We start from the raw sequence: 27,253 nt of genomic DNA, 5'->3' as shown, positions 1-27,253 counted from the left end.
TTGTCATTACCAGTTCCCACAACTGAAGAACTAAGTTGCTGTTCTGTTCATCAGAACATCTCTTTCACCGTGAAAAATGCTGGGAAGATAAGAGAAACAATTATTAATTTTTTCATTGTTTATTTGCATGTCATGCTCCATGGAGGATGCCTTGCCTCCATAGAAATCCAACAAAAAAGTCCAAGTAAAGGTTCCCCCAGCAATATATTTCTAAAGAACTACCAGAATAACTTTCCAACAATGGGAGAATTTCATTTGGAGATATGTTTTTCTTTTCCTTCTTTCTCCCAAGTCAAGGAATTCATATCATGATTGGGAAAACTGGCCTAATCTCGATTCTTCCTTTTATTATTATTATTATTATTAATCTAAAAAGATGACATATATAATTGTCTATATAAGAAAGCGATCTCTGGTCTTTTAAGTATGCGTTCTCAAAAATGCAAAAATGCAGCGCGTGAAAGAGACGTTAGCCATCTGCAAGTCGACCAATATTTTTTTCTCAAAATGCAGCAATGGTTTTGCCCTGGATTTTAACCTACTGTGTATTCTAGATCTGACCTCTTGCTTTTCAAATAGGCTAGCTTCGCCCAAAATAATATTTGCAATGTGTTTCTTCACTTAACATCTAAAGCACAGCATTCAGCTGCAAGAAAAAAAGATATACTGAGCTTTACAAGCCCAGAACTGCTTTCTAATTTGCATAGCAGCACCCAAAAGTTATTTTAAAACCATTGCTTGGAGTTTTTTGGCAGAAGAATCTGAGCTACCAAAGGCTGAGATATGCACACCGTTCTGTCCTCTTTTGTTGTTGTTTTCCTCTTTTGGGTAGCAACTCATAGAAACACAAGAGTATCCAATGACACTTTTTAAAAAACCTGGGTTCCTAAGTTTTTTTTTTTTAAAAACAAGCAAATAATTACAAGTACATAATCTGGGTCTTTTGTCAGCTTATTAGATATAAATAAAAACCAAGGCCAGATTGATAAAGAGTCAAGAAATTGGTGCTAAGGGGAATCCTTTGTCGACATATTACTGCAATATTGGAAATATATCAAGGATTAGCTTTCCTCGGAGTCCATAAAGGGATTAGTAACTACTTGTTTGAGATCAGTCCCAGTTTATCAAACCAGTCACTGATTCGAAGGAGCGCTGGCAGAACATGAAGAAATTGTGAGGGGGAAAACAAAGTATTGATAATTATGAGTACAGCACTTCCCGTGTTGGGATAGCATTATTTCCAAACAGAGCTGAATTTGTATCTCTCTCTATATATATATCCTTATTTGTATTGTTCGTTTGTATTCCCATTTTAGAATCGTAAGCAGCTTGGCTAATGCAGAGGTGGGGAACAATGGCCCCTTTAAGTCTTTGTGGACTTTGTGGACTCCCAGAATTCCTGAGGCAGCCATGCTCCACAAGTCATAAAGGGGCCATCACTCCCCATCCCTGAGCTACTACAATTAGGGGATGGAGACAAGACTAGCTTGGCTATGATGCTTGAATTTCCATAGTGGGTCTTGTTGTCTGATTAACATTAAGAAGGCCAATCATTTAAAGCAGTCTTTCCCAACCATTGCAATTGCCAGCTGTCTGGACTTCAATTCCCAGAATTCCACAGTGAGCATAGCCATTGAGGAGAATTCTGGGAGTTGAAGTCCACCCAACTGGAAAGCACCACAGTTGGGAAATACCAATTTAAAAGACAAAGGGAAGTCTGACTCTTCCTTATCACAGCACATCTGGCAATGTTTCCCAACGTCGTTTGTCAGAAGCTCCACATGATGACACCTGGTTCTTATATGCAAACTAATCACCATCTTCCCTCAGCGACTCCTACACACTATATGCTTGTGTTTCATTCAAAAATGAAAGATGCTGGAGGAAGTCAGTTATCTGTTTTATTAAGCTCAGCTATCTGGTTCCTGTTGCTTTTATCGTTATACAGAGAGGTATTTCTACATTAACCATTCAACAGATCTTTGTGCATTGTCGGTCTTTCTCGCACATAACGCGAGAGGAGAAGCATTCTCTAGTCCTTCATGCCAGGATACGCACATCAAAGCCACCCTTACACATTCGAGGCAACAGATCATACATTTTTTTTCTCATTTCGAATTAAATATGCATAGGATTAAACCCCATCAAAATCAGGATCAATAGGACTCGCTCCAAAGTCAGTGCAGACAGAACTGGGCATTTAAAAGGTGCCACATTTGCTATGCTGGGAGTACAGAGGCCAAGGTAAGCTTGCAAATTAAAAGCTAGCATTATTCAGCCAAACTTTTTTCTTCCTTTGCTTAATGGCTCCAGGTAGAATTCATTACCAATCGGAAAAATCCAAAAAGGGATTTAAAAAAAAAAAAAGTTGCTTCTCACTAAATAAAAGAGAAATGCAACTGTAGATACCTGAAATGTTTTACCTAGCATTGCTGTGGAACTGAACATTTTAATTTAATTCAAACCGGAGGAAGAAAAGTCTCCGATGACTTTTTTTTTTTTGACCCCAAATTGGATTCAGGGAGGATTTTGTAGGGTTCTTTCATGAAGTGAGAGCTACAAGACCAATTGACGAACATGAATTCCCTTGAGAGAGCAGTTATAGAAAAGATGCTTTGTTAGACAGCCTTAAAAAAAAGTATCATTCTTTTTTTTTTTTTAATGGCAGCAGTGAATTAAAGAAGTTAATGGCCTGGATTAAAATCTATCTTGTCTCTTCAGTCATGTTGTCTTCCACCGGGAACAAAACAAAATTTCGTAACGGGTCTGAGGCAACAACGCTAGAGCAAACCTGGTCCTCGGATACCCTCCACAGCAAGAAACATTCCCATGTGTTGTCGAAGATGTTCCTCACAGGAAAAAAAAAAGGGGGGGGGGGAGAAAGTAGGAAAGTTTTTTTGTTTGTTTGTTTCATTGATCACCAAGCCGGAAGCCCTGGCCCCAGTTGTGCCTTGTGTCTCCCTGGCGATTATCTACGGGTCTTCGCATACTGGCAGGAGGAACCCCAAATCCAGAGACCCCTCCTCTTCTGTTGGGCAGCCATTTGTACCTGCGGGTCAAGAAAAGAAGGACTTCAGAAGACCATCCCAGCCCCTATTCGGCTTTAGCAGCCGAACAAAACTTCAGCAGAGGTCGAAATTGAAGAAGCAACGAAGGCTTAGGCTAGAGTTTCGGTACAGGTGGTCCTCGACTTACAACACTTCACTTAGTGACCATTCCGAGTTACAACGGCACTGAAAAAAAGCAACTTATGACCATTCTTCACACTGATGACCACTGCATCTTAGATTGGATTAGAATGGTTGGTAGATGGATGGATGGAAGAAGGAAGGAAGGAAGGATGGGTGGATGGATGGATGGATGGATATATACATACATGATAGACAGACATATGATAGGGATAGAGGAAAGGGAAGGAAGGGAAAGAGAAAGAAAAAGAAAGAAAGAAAGAAAGAAAGAAAGAAAGAAAGAAAGAAAGAAAGAAAGAAAGAAAGAAAGAAAGATTTTTTAAGCAGAGGGCAAAACAAACTTTGGTTCCTGCTGCCATTATCATTATACAGCAGCATTTCAGGAAAATAAAGGAGAAAGTGAGCAAATCTTATATTTGGGAGTTTGTAATAGTTTGAATCAAGATTTCCCATTTGTCTGTGTCAGGGGCAAAACAGAATGAAATGCAACAATTGACCTAATTACATATCCATCCATCCAGAAAAATGTGCATGGGCCTCATTACTGCCATTGTACTTTTGTTTTCAATTCTAATTAGAATAACATTTCAACATTCCAAAGTACTCAAGTCTGATTAAATAATAAAAAAAAATAAACCAACTTACAGAAACTGAGGTGTTGACAGAAAATTTCTTCCTCCCAAATCTATTGGATATTTAAACATTAAGAAAAAGTACAGATGACCAACCAAGTTGCCGATCAGTTCATTGACGATGCTGTGGGATATTAGGAAACAGCATTTTCAGTGTTAACAATTAGCGAATGAAGCATTTTCTACTAATAATGTGGAAGCATCTTAACCCACAGGGCCTATTCCTAATGGGTTTGCACTGTGAAAGAGCTTGAGGGCTGCTAAGACTGAAAATAACCCAGACAAGCTACCCAAAGGGTTGCATATTGTCTGCAAACATTTTTGAAAAATAACTTTTGCAAACCTGTGGGGAAGACAGTGCTAATGGACTAAACACCGAATTTAAAAAGCAAATGCCATAAAAATAGAACCTAGTGTAGGAAGTTAGCACCCACCCCTCTCCTAGGAAAATGAGATATTTCAGGAAATATTAAAATGGCAGAATATTTCCCCTAAAAGGGAGGCAGAAACTCAGCTCCCGCCACTTTGTCAATGGGCCATTAAGGCCTGGGCCAGTCTATTCTACATGACAAAACTCTACCTCCTTCAGGCAGAGCCATAATAGGAATCCCAAAGCTCTTTCATTATATTATCACCCAGCAAGACTCCACCAAGCCTGGGACACAGACAGTCTACGGTTAGACTCCGCCCCCTGACAGCTAATGGGATACATTTCTTACACAGGAACAGGAAGCTCTAAGGTGGTGCCCAACAGAGGGTATAAATCTATCCCTCTGTCCACTCCATGTGTCTTTTTGCCCAGGACTTCAAACCATGTGATCCTGTCCAACATTAAAAACCATCTTTCCGAACAGACACCAATTTCCAGTGTCTTTCGCCCCACTTGGAACTGAACTCAGATGGACATTTCTTCCAACACTAGGAATGCTAAAATTCACAATCTCCATCATCAACTGGAGGAGACGGTTCTGCGCACAGGGGGGTGAGCGTGTGCAGCTCCATTTGTGCAAGTGCTGGACACGCGCACCCGCCTCTCGCACAAACCTGCATGCATATGCTTGGCCACTGCACATAGTAAAACTGCATATGGGCACTCGCCTGCCGCTTGTGAATGGACCATGGCCTGGGAGTTGGGGATCCCTGTACGACTCCACTACACCCTTCCTTTCACCCACAGCAGAGTTTCTTAAGTTTCAGGCCAATTCAAAAAGAATTTAAATGCATAAGAAAATACAGGTATAATTTGTTTGACAGAGGAAAGAAGATATGCTCAAATACAATTATCGAAACATAACAAATGACAAATATGTAATAGAATAATAGACAGTATGTGCTTCTTTATCAATCCATTAAATCAGTACTAAGGCAATGCAAGTAGTCCTGTGTCAACGATCAGAATCTCAAGTTGTTGAGCAAGCGGTTAAGTGAGAAACCACATGACTGCTTTTTGCTCAATGATCGCAATCTAGCTCTCCCAGTTGCAGTCATTAAGCAGATCACTGGAGAGTAAGTTCTAGGGCTCCCAAGCATAGGACAGGAAGAGGACCTGGGCCTCCCATCATACCCAGGAGTCCTAGGATCTCTCACCACCACAATAACGCCGGGGTTCACTAACTTTTTTGCCGTTCTTCAGCACACTCAGCTGGTGGGAAATTCTGAGAGTTCAATCCATATATCTAAAAGTGACCAAGGTTAGGAAACACCGATTTATGGGATTATGAAGTCCTGACTGTCTTTCCACATCCCACCTGGTCTGTCAGGAGGAGCATGCTCTGGGCCCCAATGATTAAGGCGTGCCTTCTTTCTGAAGCAGAAAATATGCATTCTCTGTCACAGCACCTGGCCTTTGGAATACAGTTCTCCCGCCAAATTAGATTGCCCCTAACCCGGACAGCTTTCCTAAAGCCTCGAACCTTTGGCTCTGTTCCTGAGCACAGAGGCTGGACTGTTGATTGGAGTTCATGAGGTTGCGAATTCTTCCTTGGTCGCTATCGTGGTTCACCGAAAATAAGACAGGGTCTTATTTTCTTTTGACCCCCGAAATAAGCGCTTGGCCTTATTTTCAGGGAGGTGTTATTATTTTTGAGGTCCAGGAGGCCCCTTAACCTCGGCCCGCAGATCAGCTGATGCAGAGAGTGCCAGAAGTTCTGTCTCTGTTTCTGGCACACTCTTGCCGGCCTTAGCATCACTGGGCCTGCCGCTCTTCTTGTGGCCGCCACTAAGAGAAGATCTGTGGCAGCTAGAGTTTGCAGGAGCAGCTCCGCAAGGCCATTCTGCATGGATGGCAGGTGCATGTGGGGTATGTTATCCCCCTTTCTCCCCCCCCAGGAAATGGTCGGCTGCACATGCCTTTAAATATTTTAGGGGAGGGCTTATTTTCGGGGAAGGGCTTATTTTAGCGTATGTGCTTAAAAGCCTGATTGGGCTTATTATCCGGGGAGGGCTTATTTTCAGGAAAACAGGGCATTACAATACTGTGGTTTTAAGTTACCTGGATTTTTATTTTAAATGCTGTTAAGTCACCCAGAGTTATTGCAGTGATAGGAGTGGCTATATAAATTAAATAAATTAATAAGGCATAGACAAAGTATCTGGAGATACTTACGAGCCTCCGATGATATAGTTGAATCCCAGGATAACCCATGGCAGATAGCATGCCTAGGAAAACAACAGCACATATATGTTTACTGTAACATACTCGAAGGGCAAAATTATCCTTTCACCTCATGTGCTAAGATCCTGAACTTGGTTGGACCTTATTTCTAACAAGGAAATGCCTGTTGAGCTGCCACCCCAAAAATTGTGGGTTGGGATATTGGCTCAACAGTAGACTGTCCTACTACCAAATTGGCTTTGCACCAGTTTGCTACATTTCATTTCCTATAATTAACACTAATGCTGTGCTTAGCATATTGAATAAACATGCTTTTATGTTATTTCTTCCCAGATTACCATGTTTTCTCAGCTATTGAGTTAGACAGCTGGACTGACAAGCCTACAAAATACCAGGCTGGAAGGAAAAAATGCATTTCAAGGTTTCAAGGTTTATTGGCATTTGTATGCTGCCCACTCCCTAGGGACTCTGGGCAGCTTACAGACAAAACAAGGGACATATATAAAAATTAAAAATAAGAATACAATTATTTAAAAATTCCACATCATGCATACTGCTTAGAGTGGGGCTGGATACTCATCAACAGCCCCAGGCCTGCCGGAACAGCCAGGTCTTAGTAGCCTTACGGAAGGCCGGAAGAGTAGTGAGGGTCCGGATCTCAACGGGGAGATCGTTCCATAGGGCCGGGGCAGCAACAGAGAAGGCCCTCCCCCGGGGAATCGCCAACCGACATTGACCGGCCGATGGCACCCGGAGGAGGCCCAATCTGTGCGATCTAATCGGTCTTTGGGAGGTGAATGGCAGGAGGCGGTCTCTCAGGTAGAATGAGTTAAAGTAGGCATTTTCTGAATTATTGATATGCAGAGCTCAAAATGTTTGTCATCACTACACTAAGTGGAGCAAACCTTACAGTGGAGTGACCTCCAGTGTTAACTACTGGGTCTTTAAAATGTTCTTTAGATGTTGCAAAGACAGACACTTTTAACGTTTAAATTGCATGCACTATAGTCTAATCTGCAAAATGCAGCAATGTCTCCCTTAACAATGTTGTTCTCAAATTCGTTCACTACGATACTTGAGACAAACTCCTGTTTTATGAAATCTCCTTCCTACTTGCTGAGCTGTCCTACAGCTACTTCTGTAATTTTCCTTCCATTAAAGAACGGTATGTCGAGCACATTCAAAAAGGAAAAGATCACACAGGTGACAGATAGGTAAATGTCAAACTACTCTCGAAAATCTGGAAGGAATCAAGGAATGGCTACCACGTTTCAATCAGATGATGAAATGCCACCAATTTGGGCAAGACTTCCAAAAGACAGGAGCCCATCTCTTAAGGCCACTCACCTTAAACCGAGTCCCAAACCAAAAGGACACAATCATGTCTCTGTTCAGCTGGGCCCAAACATAAAGTACTGACATGATCAGGGGGATCATCAGCAACTGTAAGAGAACAAAGGATACAACATGGTTTAAATCAGATATGAAGACTCAAAAAAACTGAACTAAAAATCTTACAAAGTAAATTCTTGTTCAATCTTTTTTTTCCTGAGAGAAAAAGGGGGGAATGAATTTGGAACAAGAACATTTGAGGGATGGGAGGGGGTGGAGAAATTTTGTAGATTTCTCCATAATCCATGATCTGTTAAATCTAACCACATAACCACATAGAGTTGATAGCTCTGTGGAAATTAGACACTGCAGGAGACATCAGTCCCAAAATGCAAACACTAAAATCTAATCAGGAGATTTGGGAGAGCACTAGATGCTGACAGATTACACTCAAAAACGTTTCTTGAATGAAGGTACATGAATGAAATACATCTCCCATGACAATGTTGTAGGATCCAATCTGAGTCGGTCACCAGGATCGAAGATTTATTCCTCCAAGGTTTTGGGCTTGTGCTGGTCCATCCTCAGGGAGGAGAGAGGGAGAAGTTCCCTGAGGATGGGCTCCAGTACAAGACCAAAACCTTGCAAGAATCAATCTTTAATCCCGGTGACCGACTCAGATTGGATCCAGCAAAAACATTTCTTTCTTTTATCAATTAACTGCAGTTTAGTACTATATCTGAACCTTCAAGTGTGATTGTTAGCTTTCATTTACTGTAAACACATGTATAAATCAAGATTCGAGACTGACTTGTTTCAGTAACAAATAGTAAAGTTAGAGTTTAAACATAAGCTTAAACATTACTCATTACAAAATAGAAAAAGCTTCCATCTGTCTCTTTGGAGCCATATAGGACAGGGCAGAGGGCAGGAACCAGAGGCTACCACTATGTTTCAAAGTGGCCATATTCTCCAATGGCTGTTACTTAATGCCATTTGTAATTTTAATTTGGAAGGATGTACACCAAAAGTCCTAATAAACCTGATTTGCAAGACTTAAAAAAAAGGATATACTTACTTGCATATTCATTGCTAAGCCAGTAATCTTTTCATTTTAATTAAGGAAATCCAAACTAAGAAAACATTAATACTTAATTTGTAACGATTCCATTTTAGACAAGTAGAATAATGAATGCTGATATTTGTTATCATAATGAAGCCCTTTTGACTCGGCTGAACATATTTGGATCTCTGCCTACCTGCTCCACAGTTTTAATTTAAGCCTGTAAAATCTTCCTCAGTCATAACCAAGTTGGGCTGTCAAACAATTAACAGCAGACTTGGATACTTTGAGATTCAGAATGCAGGAACTATCACATTAGGCCCTAATACAGTTTATTTATTTGGCACATTCCACTACGAATTATGCTTTGTTAAGCCAGCTTGTGCGTGAAACCAGCCATTGAGTTTCGAGCAAATCTTGTTCTGACCGAGGCTTCCCAAGAGCCGGCAAAAAACCCTTTTATTAATTTACTGTGAATTCTGCTCATTCACAGTCTTTCAAAGGAGGATTTATGGTCACAGATCTTATCTGGCTTGGAGAGCTGACAGGCCGATATCTGCAGAAGTTGGCAAGGTGTCTTGGAGAGTTATGAACCAATTAATCGAACTGTCTCCTGCAAACTCCACTCCCCTTTCGCTCCTCTTTTATTTCCTCTAGGAGGGGCCATGCATCGTCTCGCCTTACTCCCAAGTCGACCCCTGTTCTGTAGTTGTTCCCTTCGTCTGGCAATTCTGTGCACGTTGGGAACAGGCTCCAGCTGTTCTTCTGCCTCACTGATGTCTGACTCTGAAGATAGCTGATGGCTGCTGGCATATGGCTCAAGGCCCCATCTCTGCCTCCCACACAGAGCCTTCATCAGAGCCTTCCCCAGACTCCAAGACTGGCCCATGTTCCTCCCCAACCTCCTCACTGTCCAAATCTGCTGCCAGATCTGCTGGCCACTGGTGGGCCACAACAAATCTTAAGCTCTCATTCATTAAGTTCCCATTCATTGATCACCTTTTCCCACCCAAACAGGTGAACTCAGGATTATCAGAAATGGAGAAATGGAAGTGCTGAGAATGACTTCCCTAAGGCCATGGAAGCATTTCCAAGACCCAAAACCCGTCCAAACGTTGGCAGCAGATTCAGGAAAGGATACAACTATGCAAATCCAGTTAAACAGCAGCATGAACATGTAGTCGGCCGGCCTTCCATCGAAAGCACCTGAGAACAAAGAATGGCATTGCTGTGAGCGTAATCCCTGGCAGTTGTTTTTTCTCCCTTTCCCCCAAGGGGCTGTGGGAGCGTCCAGAAGGCTGTGATTAAATCGCGGGATGCAACTGCAACTTTTGCTATGAGGAGGAAACAAGAGACTGCTCTGCTCGGTGAGGGCAATTTATGGGAAAGCGTTATATGAAAGGCCAGTTTTTGTAGGAAAATCCAAATTACTCGTCTCTGCCCACAATACGAATTCTAGCTTTGGAGCCTTTTTTTCATTTTCAAACAAATATTATACAGAATTGTAGCATTGGATTAATTTTTTGATTTTCCCACAAATGTTGCCCAAAATTAACATACTACAGGTAGTCCTTGTCTGATGTCCACAACTGAGCTCAACATTTCTATTGTGAAGCGAGAAAGTTGTTAAATATTTTGCCCCGTTTTATCACCTTTCGTTCCAGAGTTGTTAAGGGAATCCCTGCCGTTGTTAAGTTAGTAACATGGTTGCTGTGTCCGCGTTCCAAGTAACGCACCCATGGAAAGCAGAACTATGAGGCAGGTAGGGTCCTCAAAGAACATGTTTATTGGATACATCATATCGGCACAGCTAGTGAAAACCAACTCTAAATGTCCCCTCAGTTTTCACCTACTGTAATTAAAAGAGTAAAACCTCCCCGCTCTCCGGTGTCACCAGTCACATTGTCCAATGAATGTAGCTGGCAGCCTCCTCTCCTACTTCACCAGCCACCTCTTATGACCTTGGTTCCCACAGGGAAACTTTTTATTTTGACTGTTAGCTGGCCTATCTACTTCCCCCCCACCTCCCTTCCCTCTCTCAGGCTTCGTGACAACTATGAGGCAGCAGCAAAGATGGATTCGGCCAGGTCCGCTTCAGAGTTGACATGCTGAGTGAATCTGGCTTCTCCTTTGACGTTACTTGTCAGAAGGTCGCAAAAGGTGATCACGTGACTCAAGACACTGCAACTGTCATGAATATGAACCAGTTGCCAAACGGCCACACTTGTATCATGTGACCACGGAGATGCTTCTGAGGTCGTGTGAAAATCAGTCATGTCACTTTTTTTCCAGTGCCGTTGTAACTTCAAACAGTCACTGAATGGATTGTTGTAAGTCAAGGACTAACTGTACAAGATTCATAATATAGTCAACATCATAAACTCTATAGCTCCTGCAGCATAATCTGAGTTTGAGAAATGTGTTATATAATTCTTTGTTTGCAAAGCTCCATCTGTTAAGGCTGCAATTCTTACACAATTATTGCAATTGGGAATAACTGGTTATGCTAGAACTTGTTTCTAAATAAACCACACAAGAACAATCCCAGAGTATTTAAAAGGCAACTCTTAACTGGTTGGGTTCAGTAGATTTGATTTATTATAAGAAGGAGAACAGAGAGCAATTTTTGTGATCCTTGCATTTGAAAGGCACTTGTACTTAGTAACCAAGCATATCATAAATTATCGTATTACATCCAAGGAAAATGGCCCGCATGCATTTTTAATTTATTAAGTTCTACATGATGGGAAATAAGCAATTAAGACACTTGCCAAATTAAAAATACAATTAACAAGATTTTTAAATCTTTCAAACCCTTTCACTTTTGTCAAACATTTAGCAATTGCCTGAGACTGGAAATTTTTTTTCTCCTAAAACAAATTCACAAAGTTTTCTTTACCGGGAATTATCAGGATGAAACAACACACTGACATAAGAATTCCAGCAAGTGAACTAATTTGAAATATACATCAATGTTTACAAAACAGCAGAGATGTTTTTTTAATTTATTCACAGCCTTACTGTGTGCTGGAGGGAGAGTTTCACTTTCACTGATAAGGGGGGAAATCTGCTTCTGACTATTTACATGACAGATGTTTTAATCTTTTGGATAGTTTCCCTGAGGTCTTCCTAGCCTTGTAGAGGGAACTCTAAATATTCAAGGGATTCCCAAGCTAAGGTCACCGATTGCAGCTGCTAGCTTTTTGCCTCCAGCTTACAAAACTTTTTATACACCTTTTCATCTACTTTGTTCTAATATATGCATTTTTTCCTAATACGCTCAACTGCCCAAAGACAGTTTTAGACATTTATGTACATTCCTATAGGTCCATATGGAGTATAAATTAAATACCCCGACTTAAAAAATATAAACTGACAATTTTTTCTACCATCCCCAAAGGTAAAAAAAGAATTGAACATTACAATGGTAAAAAGGTAAAGGAAAAAGTCCCCCTGCACATATGTGCTAGTCGTTCCCAACTCTAGGGGGTGGTGCTTATCTCTGTTTCAAAGCCGAAGAGCCAGCGCTGTCCGAAGATGTCTTTGTGGTCGGCATGACTAAGTGCCAAAGGCACAAAGAACGCTGTTACCTTCCCACCAAAGGTGGTTCCTATTTTTCTACTTGCATTTTTACATGCTTTCGAACTGCTAGGTTGGCAGAAGCTGGGACAAGTAATGGGAGCTCACTCCATTACGCAGCACTAGGGATTCAAACCGCTGACCTCTCTGATCAACAAGCTCAGGCACTGAGCCACCATGTCCCTTTATGGGCAATATAATTACTGTGTTATATTATATTATAAATTATATTACTTCTATGGGTGATATAATTACTCTATGGGTAATATGATATAATGGTGTGAGTGTATATTTACCTGTTTCCAGACGTGATGAATACTGATACAAAAAATAGAGATTCACCAAATATAGAAAGCCTGTCCCTGGGCCAACAGGGAAATAAAATGTGGCAGTTATTGGCCTCCAAATCTGTTCAGACAAAAACAGCAGATATGTAAATTACTATTATTGGAGAATTTGTTTAAACAATACCAAAGTTACTTGCATCAGGCAGCATCAGTTATTGGTAAGATAGTATTGTACTACATACTAACAGAATGAGACGTATGATTATCTGATTGGGGGTGGAAAGCTCCCAGCCCACCATCCCATTGAGTCCCCATCAGTGTTAGTCTGGATTCAACAGTACTGAAGAGAATCTATTGAGCCAAAATTCAATGCATTACTGCAGGGATATGCAACCTTGGCTACTTTAAGACTTGTGGACATCAACTCTCAAGGTTCTGGAGAACCCTGCTGGGGAATCCTGGGAGTTGAAGTCCACAAGTCTTAAAGTTCCCAAGGTTGGACACCCCTGCTTGACTGGGAAAGGACTAAAAGAACTTTGATTCATAAACTCTCTTTTCTGTCTCCTGGTATAGTTGTAAGAACAATTTCAGAAGGTTTTTTTTCCACCAACCAAAAAACCATCCCTTATGCAACACACAAAAGTGAAGACAGTGGCAGGTATTACTCTAGCCCTACAAGAAAATATTATCAAGCTTCAATAAAAGGTCATAATTGGGGGGGAGGGAGGGTTCTCTCAAAGTGATTTAATAAGATTTGGACATGCTGTCCAGCGGGGGGTTTCACGTAATTTTACCACCGATTCGCCACACACACACCTTCCACGCATGCACCCGGCCTTCCACGCATGCACTTTGCTTGTGCACATGCCTTCTGCGCATGCACCTGGCCTAAAAAATGTGATTAAATAGGATGGCATAGCGCTGGTAGCAATCTCTGCTACCCGATCGTCCGAACTGGCTGAATACCACCTCTGAGGCTATCTGGTCATAAAATGATGGAAGACAGAAAAGGATTCTCTTGGAAGAGACAACGGATGGTTGAAAGCACAGAGGACATCCCAAATATTCAACATTTGCAGGTTACACTATCACAAATGATTTGAACGGATGGTTGCCTGTGGAGTATACAGATCTATATACTCTACTGTACGACAGTATATACAGAAGCACAGGCAACATCCGAGACTTCACTTAGAGTCCATAGATATATGATAAATGGATGGTTGCTTTCTGCATGCTGTTTACTATGATTGCCATCCACTGCATGTTACATATGAACCTTAGCACCTGTTATAGGGACTTTCCTGTCTGTCACATGTTAAGAATAGCCCAGCTAACCAAGCAAATGGCAGCCACTACATAAATAGCCTTCCTGCAAGAGGCAAACCACGTTTTCATTTGGACTCAGCATATCCCCTAACACAGCATAACCCTTGGATGCACTGGAGGATAATGTTCCTTGTCCAAAGCCAATGGCTGCACCAGCAGAGGTTGAGCTACAGTCAAGCATGTTTAGAAGGCATCCTACCAAGTAAGAGCATGTCATAAAACATTTAGCTCCCTATCTAGATAATTGCTGCATGATATAGTTACCTCAATTTTATGTGATTGTATTCTCAATACAAAAGCAAAGGACAGGGAGGGAAATATATCCGCAATCTAGGTGTCAAAATTACTGCATGTCTCTCAAAATAAAATTTCTGCAAAGAAGCACATTTCTCCTCCAATCTTGAGAAATATAGTCTTGCATTGAACAACCCATCATCCCTATATTGCATTCCTCTGAGGTTGCATTAAAATGCAAAGGAATTGGCAGTCAAAAATGCTGAAAACTACCTTCTATGCTCCAGCCCCTGCTTTTCTTAGCATACCAACCCAGGTGGCAATGGGAAGAGACTGATAGAAAATCAGATAGAAAACTGATTTATCACACAACTTTGATTCTTATCGTATTTTCCATTTCTTCATAAAAACTGAACATTCATTCATAGGAAGCACTTTTATTATCCTACAGAGAACATATGTAGCTCAAGATTGAAGCAGTGGCCTAAAATTATTTAGACAGCTGATGAAACGTCTGTAAATGAAAAACCAAGTTTAGAGAATTTGAACAACCGAACGTTTTTATTATCTATTTTTCTACACCCGGTGTTCCACGTCTAATTGCAAGGAATAATTGGGAGGGGGGGGAGCAATTCTGAATAGCTAAGCATATTAAACATCTTCCTAAAAAACTCATTTTGTTCAGCTAAAACAAATATTGAACAAAAGAATCAAATCTTTCACAACAGTGATTTAAATAACTCTGGCCTCCTCAAACAAAAAAGAGAGAGAGACTAACCAACAACTTCCAACTTAAATTACTCCACATTTTTTTTCACTATAATGGTGCCTATCAAAATGCCAGAAACCCCTCTGGATGTTAATGATTATTTATATTCTTGGCACTAAAAATATAACTCTGCAACAAGACAAAAGGCAAGAGTGAATTCTGTTACCAAGATAAATCAAGCAACTCAATTGATCTCTCATGCTATTTATTTATTCATTCTATATTCCTTCCTATTTCAGGTCATTTGTCTTTTGTTAGCAATGGCTGGAAAGTAAAGCAGCTCAACTCTTTCCATGATTACTGAAAAAGGAAACACCTCCCACACCTCCATTCTCAAAAAAAAAAGGCCTTGTTTTGTTCCATGAGTGACATGACATATACTTTTTCACACTTATCTTACCAAAGTGAAACAAGGATGATTGAAAAAAGAAGAAAAATGAACCTCTCAAGGAACTGGCTTTCAGCAGCCAATACAAATTAGTAATTGTATGAGTTTGTTTGGTAAGTTTAGTATTTGCCCAGCATTAGTTACAAGTTTTCTCAGCCCACTGCTATGCGCCTCTCCCTGCTGAGAGCATGTATTTCCCATTATGCAAATTTTCCCACTTTCAATTTTAGAGCTAATTTACAAAGCAGTTCACTTTTGATCAGTTTTCAACTCTTATGCAAAGCTCACCCGGTGACAGGATTTACACACCTTGTTCAGCCAAGAGCATGCAAGTAAACTGCTATGGCTTGGAATGACCCCTGTTAACCTTCTGACCGGAGTGGCATCCATCCAAAGCAAAGCACATTGGGGGTGGCCAGTATTTGGATGGAAAGCCACAATGGAAACTCCACAATCATACATATGTACATATATACGTACATACATATAGCAATTTCATTTTCACAATAAATACACGGGAAACTGAATCTCACTGGTGTACCCTAGATCAGGGGTCTCCAATCTTGGCAACTTTAAGCCTGGCGGGCTTCAACTCCCAGAATTCCCCAGCCAGCAAAAATTCTGGGAGTTGAAGCCCACCAGGCCTAAAGTTGCCAAGAGACCCCTGTCCTAGATGTTATCTACTAATTTTCCATATTGGTTCAAATTAACCCTAACCAGAATCTCAGGCTTGGGCAACATTAAACAAAGACCTAGCTCTCTGGAGTAATCTCTGATCCTGGGGAAAGTAGTAGTAGGAAAGAAGAGGGTGACCAGCAGGCAGATTGGATGGACTTAGTTACTACACCATTAGAAGACCTGAGAAAGCATGTCAGGGACCATCATCATGGTGAAAAATCTATGCAGTCATCAGAAGTTGAAAATGACTTGATGCGCCCCCAGTCAATCACTTTCTAAAAGGTACTTTTTAAAAGACTCTCTATCACACCAAACAAGCATCCCTTGCTTCGATAAGCCCCATTCAATTTCCTACAAGGAAAAAAAAAAGCTTTGTTTTATAAATGTCCAGTGACGATGCCTCCCAGCCAAAATAACTAATGCACATCCACCATAGCTAAAAAAAAGTACACAAGGCTGGAGTGGCATCTCCCTACTTTCAATAAACGGACTACCATTCCCAACACACCCAGCGCAGCATTCGCTTCTAAGGGCTATAAGCAAGAAGCGCGCCGTGCATGCCGGGAGCCGTAGTCCAGCTCTACCTACCTGGAAGCGGTTGATGAAGGCTTCGGGCCACAGGAAGAGGTAAACGGGGCTGATCAGGCCTAGCTTGCCGAAGAGGGGCACCGCGACGGCAGCTGCAAACCAGTAGCGGGTAATAAGCGGGATGCTCCGGAACCAGTCCCCGAGGTCCGACATCTCCCCTTCGCCAACTGGTGACTGGACACCGGGCCTCGTGCTCCTCGCTCCCGCCGGTTGCTTCTTTTCTCAGCCAAAGACCTGAGCGTCGAGAGGGGCTGAGCGCTGCCGGTGGGTGGGGCCCGCCTTCTTCCGACGTGGCCACACCGAATTCGGCCAAACGGCTACTTCCGGTTTCCGCCTTCCGTTTGCTAAGCAACGGAACAAAAATAAAGGAGGGGCAAAGTAGCGTCGCCGGAAGTTTCACTCTTAAAGGGACCGGCCACTTTTCAAACCCTCGTTCTCTATACAATTAGAATTAAAATAGAGCTGGAAGGGACCTTGGAGGTCTTCTAGTCCAGCCCCCTGCTCCTGCAGGAGAACCTATACAATCTCAGACAAGTGACTGTCCGGTCTCTTCTTAAAAACCTCCAGTGATGGAGGCGGTTCTCCACTTACAACAGTTCCCTTAATGACCAAGTTCAGCTTTCCTACAGAAATTGTAGGCCCTCCATCACTGGAGGTCTTAAATTGTAAAGTACCAGAGATATAAAGTGTCATGCTATCTAAACAGGTTTCATTGGCATATCATATTTATATGGTTGCTCGTGATGGGCAACCATATAAATATGATAAATATTGTTAGATAGTTAAAATTAAATTTTATGCTGTATCAATAACCACTTAAAATGGACCAAGATATAAAAGTGGACCAAGATAACTATTCCAAAAGGAGAAAAGAAAAAATGTTCTTCTTGAATTAGTAAACGGAAGGTAGGGTATATGCCAGAAAAATGGAATAAAATACTAAAGTGCTTTGAAATTTATGTTGCATGCAACCTTTTCAATAAATAACCAAAAGACCAGAAAATGACTCAAATCACTTTACATCCTGCTTGCCATTGCCATTCCTAATGGTTAGATCAAATGAAAGATCCCTCGTGTATTAAAACAAAGCAATAAAAGTGCTTAATTTCAATCCATCAAGGGGATATCGAACTTAACATCTATCAACCTAAGCAATGAATTTATCAGTCCACTCATCCAAAATGAGAAGCAAAGAAAAAAAAATTGCAAAGTGAAAGTTGGAAATTAATAGCAGATGTCATACAAACTGACTGAAAAGCCTGTGTTACAGGGATGATTCCAGGATGCTCCTGTATCAAACCTGAGTATAAGCTGCCAAAGATTCCAGTTTTCGCAGCAAAGCCAGCTGTCTGATGGGGAAGCAAAAACAAAGTCACTGCTGAATTAAGGGTCTGTAGATATTCTCAGTCATCCAGGTCATGGTTGTCCCAAAAGTGCTTTTTCAGGAAGCAACTGGACTTCCTTGTTTTTTTTCTTTTGAAGGCATTTCACTTCTCATCCAAGAAGCTTTTTCAGCTCTGACAGAATAGTGGGGAATGGAAGGATTTATATTCCTTGCAGACAGCTGGTATTTGCATCCTTTTAGAGGGTCGTTGAAGCACTTTGAAGTTTATCTGTGCCCTCAGAGTAGGGCTCAGAGTGGGGCTCCTGGTTCCTGTAGTCTACAATTTTTCCTCTGGACCCATTAGATCTCACAGGGTTGGCCTCCTCCGGGTGCCATCTACCAGCCAATGCCACCTGGCTATTACCCGGGGGAGGGCCTTCTCTGTGGCAGCTCCGGCCCTCTGGAACAAACTCCCCGCAGGGATTCGGACCCTCACCTCTCTCCAGGCCTTCCGAAAAGCCGTCAAAACCTGGCTTTGCCGGCAGGCCTGGGAGTGATGAGTTCCCTCCCCTCTCGACATGTATGGTTGTGCGACTGTTGTTTACTTTTATTATTTGTATTTTGTTTTTTATGTTCCCCTTTTTCCCCCTTGAATTGTTCGCCGCCTTGAGTCCTCCCGGAGAAGGGCGGCATACAAATAATAAAATTTTATTCTATTCTATTCTATCATCCAGGTCATCGTTGTCCCAAAGGTGCTTTTTTTCTGATTTAAGGCATCATTTTTTAGGAAAGGTGGGGGGGTTGTACTGGTATATCATGCTGCAAAAACCACTCTTGGGGTACTAAGAAAAGCAGCCTGTGTTTTAAGATGTATGGACTTCAGCTCCCAAGAATTCCTCAACCAGCAGCTAACTTGGTAATCTTAAAAGTTGCCAAGTTTGAGAAACTCTGCTGCATCTTTTGCTGCTCTGTACGTACAGCTAGGAGTTACCTTTTACTTATAGATAAACCTTCCTCTCCCATGTGCCCCATTTCCCAAGCACAGATCAAAGAAATATTTCAAAATAAATGAGAAACGTTCTGAATGCATATTGAACAGATGGAGGAAAGATATAGTATACCTGTTCTGGAGACCTCGGCTGTTGAATTGTTTTTCAAGACATCCTGAAAGAGTCTCTCGACTTCCAACAATTGCAAATTCAACAGGTACATTTCGGGAGCTTGGATTGCTTCTTCCTTCCCTGCTGCAATGCTACTTTCTGGATTGAGCCGCACTTGGACCAGCCTAGCGCCAAGCGAACTACAATTCCCAGCAGGCTTTGCTAGGAACGCTCCACACAGAGAGGGGGAAAGTCTCCTGCCTCTGCCTTCCTGAGCCGAGGGGGGGAGGCGTTCCTTTCCTATCCCCCCCCATATGGTGATGCATTGGTACCTTCCTAAGTCAGAGCGGTCTGGCAGGAGAAGCGGCCGTTGAGGGTGGATTTAGTCCGGCGGCGGTTCTGTTTCCTTTCCCGCCGGGATGCAGAGCTCGGATCTGGGCAACAGGGAACAGGGCAAAATCTGGCACCGCAGGCCCTCCCCGGCAACACAGCAGGGGTAACTTTCCTTAAACGCAGCATCCCTGATTGCATATTTTTTAGCAGCTGTTCAACCGTGGAGCTTCCCTCTTCAGGCATAGTCTATCTGTTCCCAGCAAGAGCGACGCTTTCTCGTCACCTTATGCTCACAGGCGTTCAATTAGCCCATGGTGACCCATCTAAAAGAGTTGAAGTCCAACTGCCATCAGCCTCCCCCCCCCCCGCAAAAAAAGGGAAGAAAGAGCACCTTTTATTTATTTATTTATTTAAAACTTTTATATGCCGCCCAATCCCAATTTTTTTGGGGGGGAGGATGGTGTTGTGTGTGTGTGTGTGTGTGTGGTGCACAGGTAATACAATGAAAAGGGGTCAATGCCCCCTTGCTTTTATGCTGATGAAAATAAAATCTTGGAAAATTGCTGCATGCACAGAGAGGCATGGTGCAAACTGCCTTAAATATCTTTACTAAGTAGAGTTTCTCATCTTGAATTGATAAGAAAGAACCACTCCAGATTAAAAGTCCTTATTCCTATGCAAAAAGTGGTTGGCATCATAGAGGGGAGAGGTAGGTGTGTTCCCGAATATTCGGTTATTACACCCGTAAAAAATAAAGAGGTATCATTTGAAGTGGATTTATTTGATAGGGTTGTGCTCCATTGAAACTCTGTCATAGGAGTGGGCACACAGGATTGGCGATTGTTCCCCCATAACATGGATAGCGGGCTTATCTCATCCCAGTCAGGGAAGTAAACTGTGACTGCCAAAAATATGTAAGGCCACCCATTCTCTCCTCTTTTTTTTTCTTTACTTTATAGCAGACTTTCTCCCTGTTCTGACACAATTTCTTTTCTCCTACAGTTCTCCATATATTAACTTCATTTTGCTTTCTTTCCAGAATCATAGTAAATATTATTCATACTACCACAGGATATCATTCCAAGACAATACGTTTTTTAAATGTGGCTTTTGACTGTTCAGGAGAGTATCTACTTGCTGGAGATCATCAGGGGAATATCTATGTTTTTGATTTGGTGAGCAACAGGTTGGTACGTCATATCTCTCGCTCGTCATTCAGTATATGCTTGCTTAAAATATATGGCTTGCTTGTATAGAAGTACGGTATAAGTATACTGGTGCCATTTGGGTTTTTTCCAAGATTCTCTCCATATACACCATAAATAAAAATATTTATTACTAGTATTGAAATAATTGTTTCATTTTTAATAAAATCATATTGGTTATGGCCTAGATTTATTTTACTTCCCCCATTTCAATACTCTTTAATAACTTATAAATAAAAATAAGAGAAATATATTGAAAAATATATACTGTATAGAGGTAGATATAAACATAGACATGCATATGCACACACATATAAAGAGACATACATAAATACAAGTATAGAATATCTGGCATGTTTTAGAATATGTTGAGGCCCTTATTTATTTATTTATTTCAGGAAATGTATATTGCCACCTATTCACACATGGCGACTCAAGGCAGTTTACAGAATACAAAACCCCATATAAAAACAATAAAACTAATAAGAGTCATATAATAATTTAATATACTAAAATCACACACACACACTCATCCCGGCAACAGCACCTCCCATGAGCCATTTAATGGGCTCCATCCCGCTCTGGGTTTAATTTTTGATTAAATGATTCTCTTTTAGCATTAGCATGGTTATCCATTAGCAGGTGTCTGAGGAGTCTATGAAACATTGATAGATTGCTTGACCTGACAGCTGCTGTAAATTATGTCTTACGCTCTGCCGGAATAATTTAGGTTTGTCCCAATAGGTTCAACCTAGTTCAACGAACAGGACAAGCTTGCACTGCTTTGGCATTTACTCTTCGCAGGAAAACAGAATTCCTTGTGGCGTTGGCTGATTATTCCATCAAATGCTTTGACACAGGTAATTTAAAAATTTCCAATCCATAGTAGACAGCTTCTCAAAGGTGCTGGGAGCAACAGCTCCCTTAATTCCTGATGGACTTCATAATTCCGTAGTGAACCATCTCCCAGAATTCGTCAGCCAGAATTCTGGGACTTGAAATCCACACATCTTACGGCAAGTTATAGCGTAATATAATGCCGTGCGGAATATTTCAAGTTTGAAGCAGTTATTTTGACTTTATGGAACTCAAGTCATCTAAATTGGTACAAAACCTACCGTGTTTCCCTGAAAATAAGACAGGGTCTTATTTTCTTTTGACCCCCCCCCCCAAAAAATAAGCACTTGGCCTTATTTTCTGGCAAGTCTTACTAATTTTTGAGGTACAGGAGACGGCAGGCGTGATCACCTCATGGCTGCTGCTATGTTGCACTATTTTCAGGGATGGCTTATTTTTTGGGGAGGAGGGCTTATTTTAGCACATGCACTCAAAAGCCCGATTGGACTTATTATGCGGGGAGGTCTTATTTTTGGGGAAAACAGGGTACTGGTAGAAATGATCTCCCTAGGTTTGGGCAAAAGCATTTCAGCCTGTGCAGAACGGCTAGACCAGGGGTGTCAGACTCAAAGGCCAGGGGCAAGATCCAGCCTGCGGGGTGCTTCAATCTGGCCTGTGGAGACCCTGGAAACAGTGGACCAGCCTGTGGTGCCTCTGCCAGCAAAAACAGACCTCAGGAGGGCTGCCCATGGAACTCCATTTTCGCTGGCAGAGGGTTGCAGGAGGACGTTGCAGCTAAAAACAGCTCGGTAACCCATTTTTGCTTGCAAAGCGCTGGTCCCCCACAGGGGATGTTAAGCTGCTCATGGCCATCCTGGCCATGCCCCCCCCCCTGTCCCCCCAAGGTCAAACACAACCCTGATGCGGCCCTCAATAAAATCGCGTTTGACACCCCTGGGCTAGACTGAGGTCCAAAAAAGGAATAGAACACATTTCCCTATTTCTAGTTCCATCTATTCTGTTCCAGGCTTCAAATACTTACACAATGGTCAAATTAGCACTGGGCTATTTCTAGAGGAGCTGGCACAATCTCCTCTGCAGTCACGTTTCTTTCGGGTTTCAAATCTTAAATTCTCCTGGTTCTTTCCTAGATTAATTCTGACCTTTCCTCCTCTTTCTTACTTCCACAGCAACCAAAGAACTTGTTAGCTGGATGAGAGGACACGACTCCTCGGTGTCTTCCATCTCAGTTCACGGCTCTGGCAGATACGCCATCACGTGCTCTACAGATACAGCCCAGCTTTGGGATCTGGACACGTTCCAGCGCAAAAGGAAGCTGAACGTCCGCCATTCCGTGGGGATCCAGAAGGTGAATGTTGGAAATAGTCCTCCATTGCCAGATTAATCTTCTGTTCTCCTGAAATCTGTGTCCGTTTTCCATTTTTGTCAGGTCCCAGTGGGGATCAGAGTACAGATAGTCTTCCACTTAACAACAGTTCATTTCGTTCACAAGGGCACTGAAACAAAAGGAACTTATGACCATTTTTCACACTTATGACTGTTGCAACATCCCCATGGTCACATTATCAAAATTCAGATGCTTGGCAACTGATTTGCTACTGATAATCTTTGCTGGGTCCCAGGATCCTGGGATCTCCTTTTATGAGCTGAGAAGCAAAGTCAATGCGGGGAACCGGATTCATTTAGGAACCGGGCAGTGGTGGGTTGCAGGCGGTACAGGCGTACCGGAGCCAGCCCAGAGCACTGGATACCGTTCCAGTACAGTGCTCCGGAAGGCCCACCTGCCCAAGCTCCTTACCTGTGTTTTAAAGCTGCTGTGCTGCCGCGCACACGCATGGCACGTACAGCGCCTGCGCAATGCTCCGCAGAGCAGCTGGAACATCACGGAGAGGCTAAGACGCATGCGCGCGTCCATGAGGACGCCACCAGCCCCATTCCAACCATACTGGTTGGAACGGGATTTGAAACCCACCACTGGAACCGGGTTACTAACTTATCAGTTACAGTGATTTACTTAACATCCGTGGCAAGAAAGGTCATAAAATGGGGGCAAAACTCAGGAAATGTTTCACTTAACAACAGAAATGTTGGGTTCGATTGTGGCGGTAAGTTGAGGACTACCAGTATTTTGCTCTGAAGAGAGAAAGCTGCTCATTTTCAAACATCTTCTCCATGCGCTTGTTTTCCCTGCCCTTTCAGGTGTTCTTTCTCCCTCTAAGTAACACCATTCTCAGCTGCTTCAGAGATAACTCGATCTTTGCGTGGGAATTTGATACTCTTCATTGCAAGTACCAGCTACCATCACCCATCGACGGGTCTTCGTTGCACTACAAGGTCTTCGCCATTACCCGGTAGGCATGGTCTTCATCAGTGACGTGCAGTGAGGTTTATGGCTGGTGAGGCACTGACACAGGGGTTTCAAATTTTTTTAGACTTGTGGACTTCAACTCCCAGGATTCCACAGCCAGGCGTGCTCAGTTCCGATTTAAAGCGACAGCATTTGTTTTTCTCCTTTGCGAAAAAGTTTTCCATCATTCTTTTTCTTCTCCCTCCCACTCCTTCCTCCCTCTCTCCCTCCCTCCCCCCCCCTCTCAAACAGACACACGCACACAGAGAAGTTGGATCCCTCTCTCACTCACTTACTCTCAAACAAACACAGAAGTTGGATTGGATATATTTTCCAATGGCTTGAAAGCAGCTCCTCTGCCATAACCCACCCACCACCATTCCCCTGCTGCCTTCCTATCCGAGCCTTTGATTGCAGGTGGAGCCACGTTGCCTTTTCAAACTTGTAATCAGTGAAGCTGGGCTTATCCAGGTAGGGGTTTGTGGGTGTGGGTGTGGGTGTGTGTAAAAGGCAACGTAGCTCTGCATGCAATCACATACCTTTTCCAGCTATTATAGAGCAGATTTCAACTCTGCTCTTGCCTGTCATCATGAAAAGAAAAAAAATGTAAAAGGAAAAAGACAAGAGCTGAAGGCTGAGCTAGTTCCTGCCAGAGTCACCGTGTGGATAACTCTGCTTAACTGTTTAAAAAAGCCTCTTAAAAAATGCCCTCTAGAGGAGGCAGGAGAACGACGTGCCTCATTACGCCAGGAATTTTTCGGCTTTTAACCCTTGCTTAGCTCTGCTCGAGTGATCATAAAGTCAGACTAGATGAGGCACCTCATTCTCCCACCTCCTCCTGTAGTTTTTTAGAGGCTTTTTTAAACAGTTAAGCACTAAGCAGAGTCATCCATTGACTCTGGCAGCAACTAGCTCAGCCTTTTTCCTTTTACATTTTTTTTTCTTTTCATGATGACAGTGGTGAGGCTCTGCCTCCCCTGACTGCACATCCCTAGTCTTCATAAGCCTGCAAGTCTCCTCCTGGACCCTCTCTGAATTTTGGTTTTAGCTGAAGTCCAGGCTGTCATGCAGATTATGTAGCGATTCTCGGTCCTCCAGGTCATGATGGTCCCAAAGGTGCTTTTTTCCAGGAGACAACTGGACTTTCTTGTTTGGTCTTTTGAAGACGTTTCACTTCTCATCCAGGAAACTTCTTCAGCTCCGACAGGATAATGGGGAGTGGGAGGATTTATATTCCTTGCAGACAGCTGGTCCTTTGCATCCTTTTAGAGGGTCCTTGAAGCACTCGGGCGGTTTATCTTTGTCCTCAGGGTCACCTAAGTAGTCCAAATGGTTCTTGTAGCCTGCATTTTTTTTTCCTTTTGGAAATCCATTCCTACTCCCACATCATTCGAAGGGTGTTCATCCCAAACCCTGAGGAGATAGAAAAACCTCCAAGTGCTTCAAGGACCCTCTAAAAGAATGCAAATAACCAGCTGTCTGCAAGGAGTATAAATCCTTCCATTCCCCGCTGCCTGCATCCCATGGATAGGGCTTCCCTTGTTTGCACAGCCCGGTTTCTGGCCTGGCGCAGCCCACTATTGTTCTACAGGCTGGGGATTAGGGACCACTGCTTTAGGCTACAGTTTTTCCAGATTTGAGGGACCCTCCAAGCAAGCAAAAGTGAAAATCAGAAATGCCTGGCAAAGAGTAGCAGTTTGCTTACTGACGTTAAACCCATTTATCCTTGGAATGAATCTCCCCCAAACTCAATGAGATGGTAGTGTCCACGTACGTAAGCCTCTTTGCAGAATGTTCAATTAGTCGTGGTGAGTGACGATGATTTTATCACCATGCTGTTCCTTGGAGTGTCCCAACCAGAGATTATTAAATCCAGATAAGGAATCACTTGATTTATACCATCTTGAAACCAGAGATCACACATGTCAGGCTGATTTCTTATCCGGACCGAGCAGTCCTTTGTAATATACTTCAGTGGTATGAGAGTAAATTTTAAATATGAGCCAGATGCAGCTGCCAAAAAAGCCAACACTGTTCTAGGCTACATAAACAGAGGGATAGAATCAAGATCACACAGTGACGTGCGGTGAGGGATACCGTTGGTGAGGCAAGAGCGCGGCAGTGGCGAGAAGCAACGTCCCCGCCGCTGTGTCCGACAGGCGTCTCTCGTTTATGATGGACATAAACGCGAGATGCCTGTCAGACACAGCGGCGGGGGTGTTGCTTCTCGCCGCTGCTGCGCTCTGCCGCCTCGCCCCCCGCCTCCTCCGTCCCCGCTGACATTCTTGGGAGCAGGTTGAGTGGCTGGCTGGCTGGGAGGAGAAGAGCGGTGAGTCTTTGTGCCGGCTGGCCGGCCAAGCAGGGAGCAGGTCGGGGGAGGGGGGGTGAGTGGCTGGCTGGCTGGGAGAAGAGCGGTGAGTCCCTCCCCAGCCAGCCACAAGGGCTCACCGCTCTCCTCCTCCTCCTCCTCCTCCTCCTCCTCCTCCCCGCTCGGTGCTGGGCTGGTTGCAGAAGAAATGGCGGCTGGTGAAAGAAAAACCTCTCCAGAATCACCCTTGCACTTGCGCAGTCGCTCAAGTGCAAGACATGATTCGCTGCTCCCAGATCAGGAGGCGGGAGAATCAGTGCCTCTTTTGCATATTAAATCTTTTGCTTTTTAACTCCGCCTTAACTTTTAAAAGGCGAAAAATTCCTTAAGCAAAAGAGGCCCCGAGTTCTCTGGCCTCCTCCTAGTTAACACTGAGAGCAGACACCAAGCCACCGTGACTTGAAATCTGGTAGCAACTATCCTGGCTTTAATTCATTAAAAAAAAATATTTAAAACTCTTTCCTTTCTCTCAGGAGACTGGGGAGGCTCCGCCTCCCTTGCCTCTAGTGACTGCACGTCCCTGAGATCACATGATGTGTTAATACCATTTTATAATGCCTTGATAAGGCCATACTTGGAATACTGCAGCCAGTTTGGGTCGCCACGATGTAGAAAAGATCCAGAGACTCTAGAAAGAGTGCAGAGAAGTAGGGGACTGGAGGCTAAACCATTGAAGAACGGTTGCTGGAACTGGGTATGTCTAGTTTGATGAACAGAAGGATTAAGGATTAGAGACACGATAGCAGTGTTCCAATATGTCAAGGGGTGCCACAAAGAAGAAGTAGTCAAGAGGGACAAGAATCAATATATGCAAACTAATCAATGAGAGAAGCAACCTAGAACTAAGAAGAGATTTCTTGACAGTTAGAACAATTAATCAGTGGAACAACTTGCCTCCAGAAGCTGTGAATGCTCCAACATTGGAAAATTTTAAGAAGAGATTGGACAACCATTTGGCTGAAATTGTATAGCTTTTCCTGCTTCGGCAAGGGGTTGGACTAGAAAACCTCCAAGATCCTTTCCAACTCTGTTATTCT

The 27,253-nt window shown here is 42.8% G+C and overlaps 2 protein-coding genes across 6 annotated transcripts in view; one reads left to right on the top strand and one right to left on the bottom strand.

Annotated features, from left to right (window-relative positions):
• Positions 1-1,887: 1,887 nt before the first annotated feature.
• On the bottom strand, positions 1,888-16,981 carry DERL1 (derlin 1). Its single transcript, XM_087706730.1, has 8 exons — positions 16,682-16,981; positions 12,705-12,816; positions 9,971-10,035; positions 8,845-8,871; positions 7,782-7,877; positions 6,426-6,478; positions 3,834-3,944; positions 1,888-3,049 (listed from the first exon to the last, which is right to left on the bottom strand). The coding sequence occupies exons 1-8, from the start codon at positions 16,832-16,834 to the stop codon at positions 2,911-2,913; spliced, it is 756 nt and encodes a 251-aa protein (XP_087562856.1). The 5' UTR covers positions 16,835-16,981; the 3' UTR covers positions 1,888-2,910.
• Positions 16,982-19,453: 2,472 nt separating this feature from the next.
• The window catches only part of TBC1D31 (TBC1 domain family member 31), a 30,564-nt gene continuing 22,764 nt past the window's right edge, over positions 19,454-27,253 (top strand). For 4 of the 5 annotated variants that reach the window (XR_015695599.1, XM_087706723.1, XM_087706721.1 and 1 more), the window contains exons 1-5: positions 19,454-19,601; positions 20,478-20,624; positions 21,388-21,503; positions 22,671-22,849; positions 23,701-23,852. Coding sequence is in view for 4 of the 5 variants with exons in the window: in XM_087706723.1 (XP_087562849.1) it covers positions 19,525-19,601; positions 20,478-20,624; positions 21,388-21,503; positions 22,671-22,849; positions 23,701-23,852 (671 nt within the window). In the remaining variant the exon portion in view is untranslated. The remainder of the gene's footprint in view (positions 19,602-20,477; positions 20,625-21,387; positions 21,504-22,670; positions 22,850-23,700; positions 23,853-27,253) is intronic. The other variant, XM_087706722.1, reaches the window with a different exon arrangement.

Source organism: Thamnophis sirtalis, unplaced genomic scaffold (genome assembly GCF_051295495.1).
Source record: "Thamnophis sirtalis isolate CommonGarterSnake01/CBP01778 unplaced genomic scaffold, rThaSir2_p1.2 scaffold_2, whole genome shotgun sequence".
NCBI lineage: Eukaryota > Metazoa > Chordata > Lepidosauria > Squamata > Natricidae > Thamnophis > Thamnophis sirtalis.
This window is presented reverse-complemented; position numbering and strand designations above follow the sequence as displayed.

Excerpts from the sequence above, each read along its gene's own strand:
- DERL1 (XM_087706730.1), bottom strand. The coding sequence starts at position 16,834 with ATGTCGGACCTCGGGGACTGGTTCCGGAGCATCCCGCTTATTACCCGC. Across the intron at positions 8,872-9,970 it reads TTAACTGGATTTGCATAGTT|ATTACTGGCTTAGCAATGAA; the intron begins GTATCCTTTCCT and ends TAAAATGAAAAG. Across the intron at positions 3,050-3,833 it reads CTGTCAACACCTCAGTTTCT|GTACAAATGGCTGCCCAACA; the intron begins GTAAGTTGGTTT and ends CTTGACCCGCAG.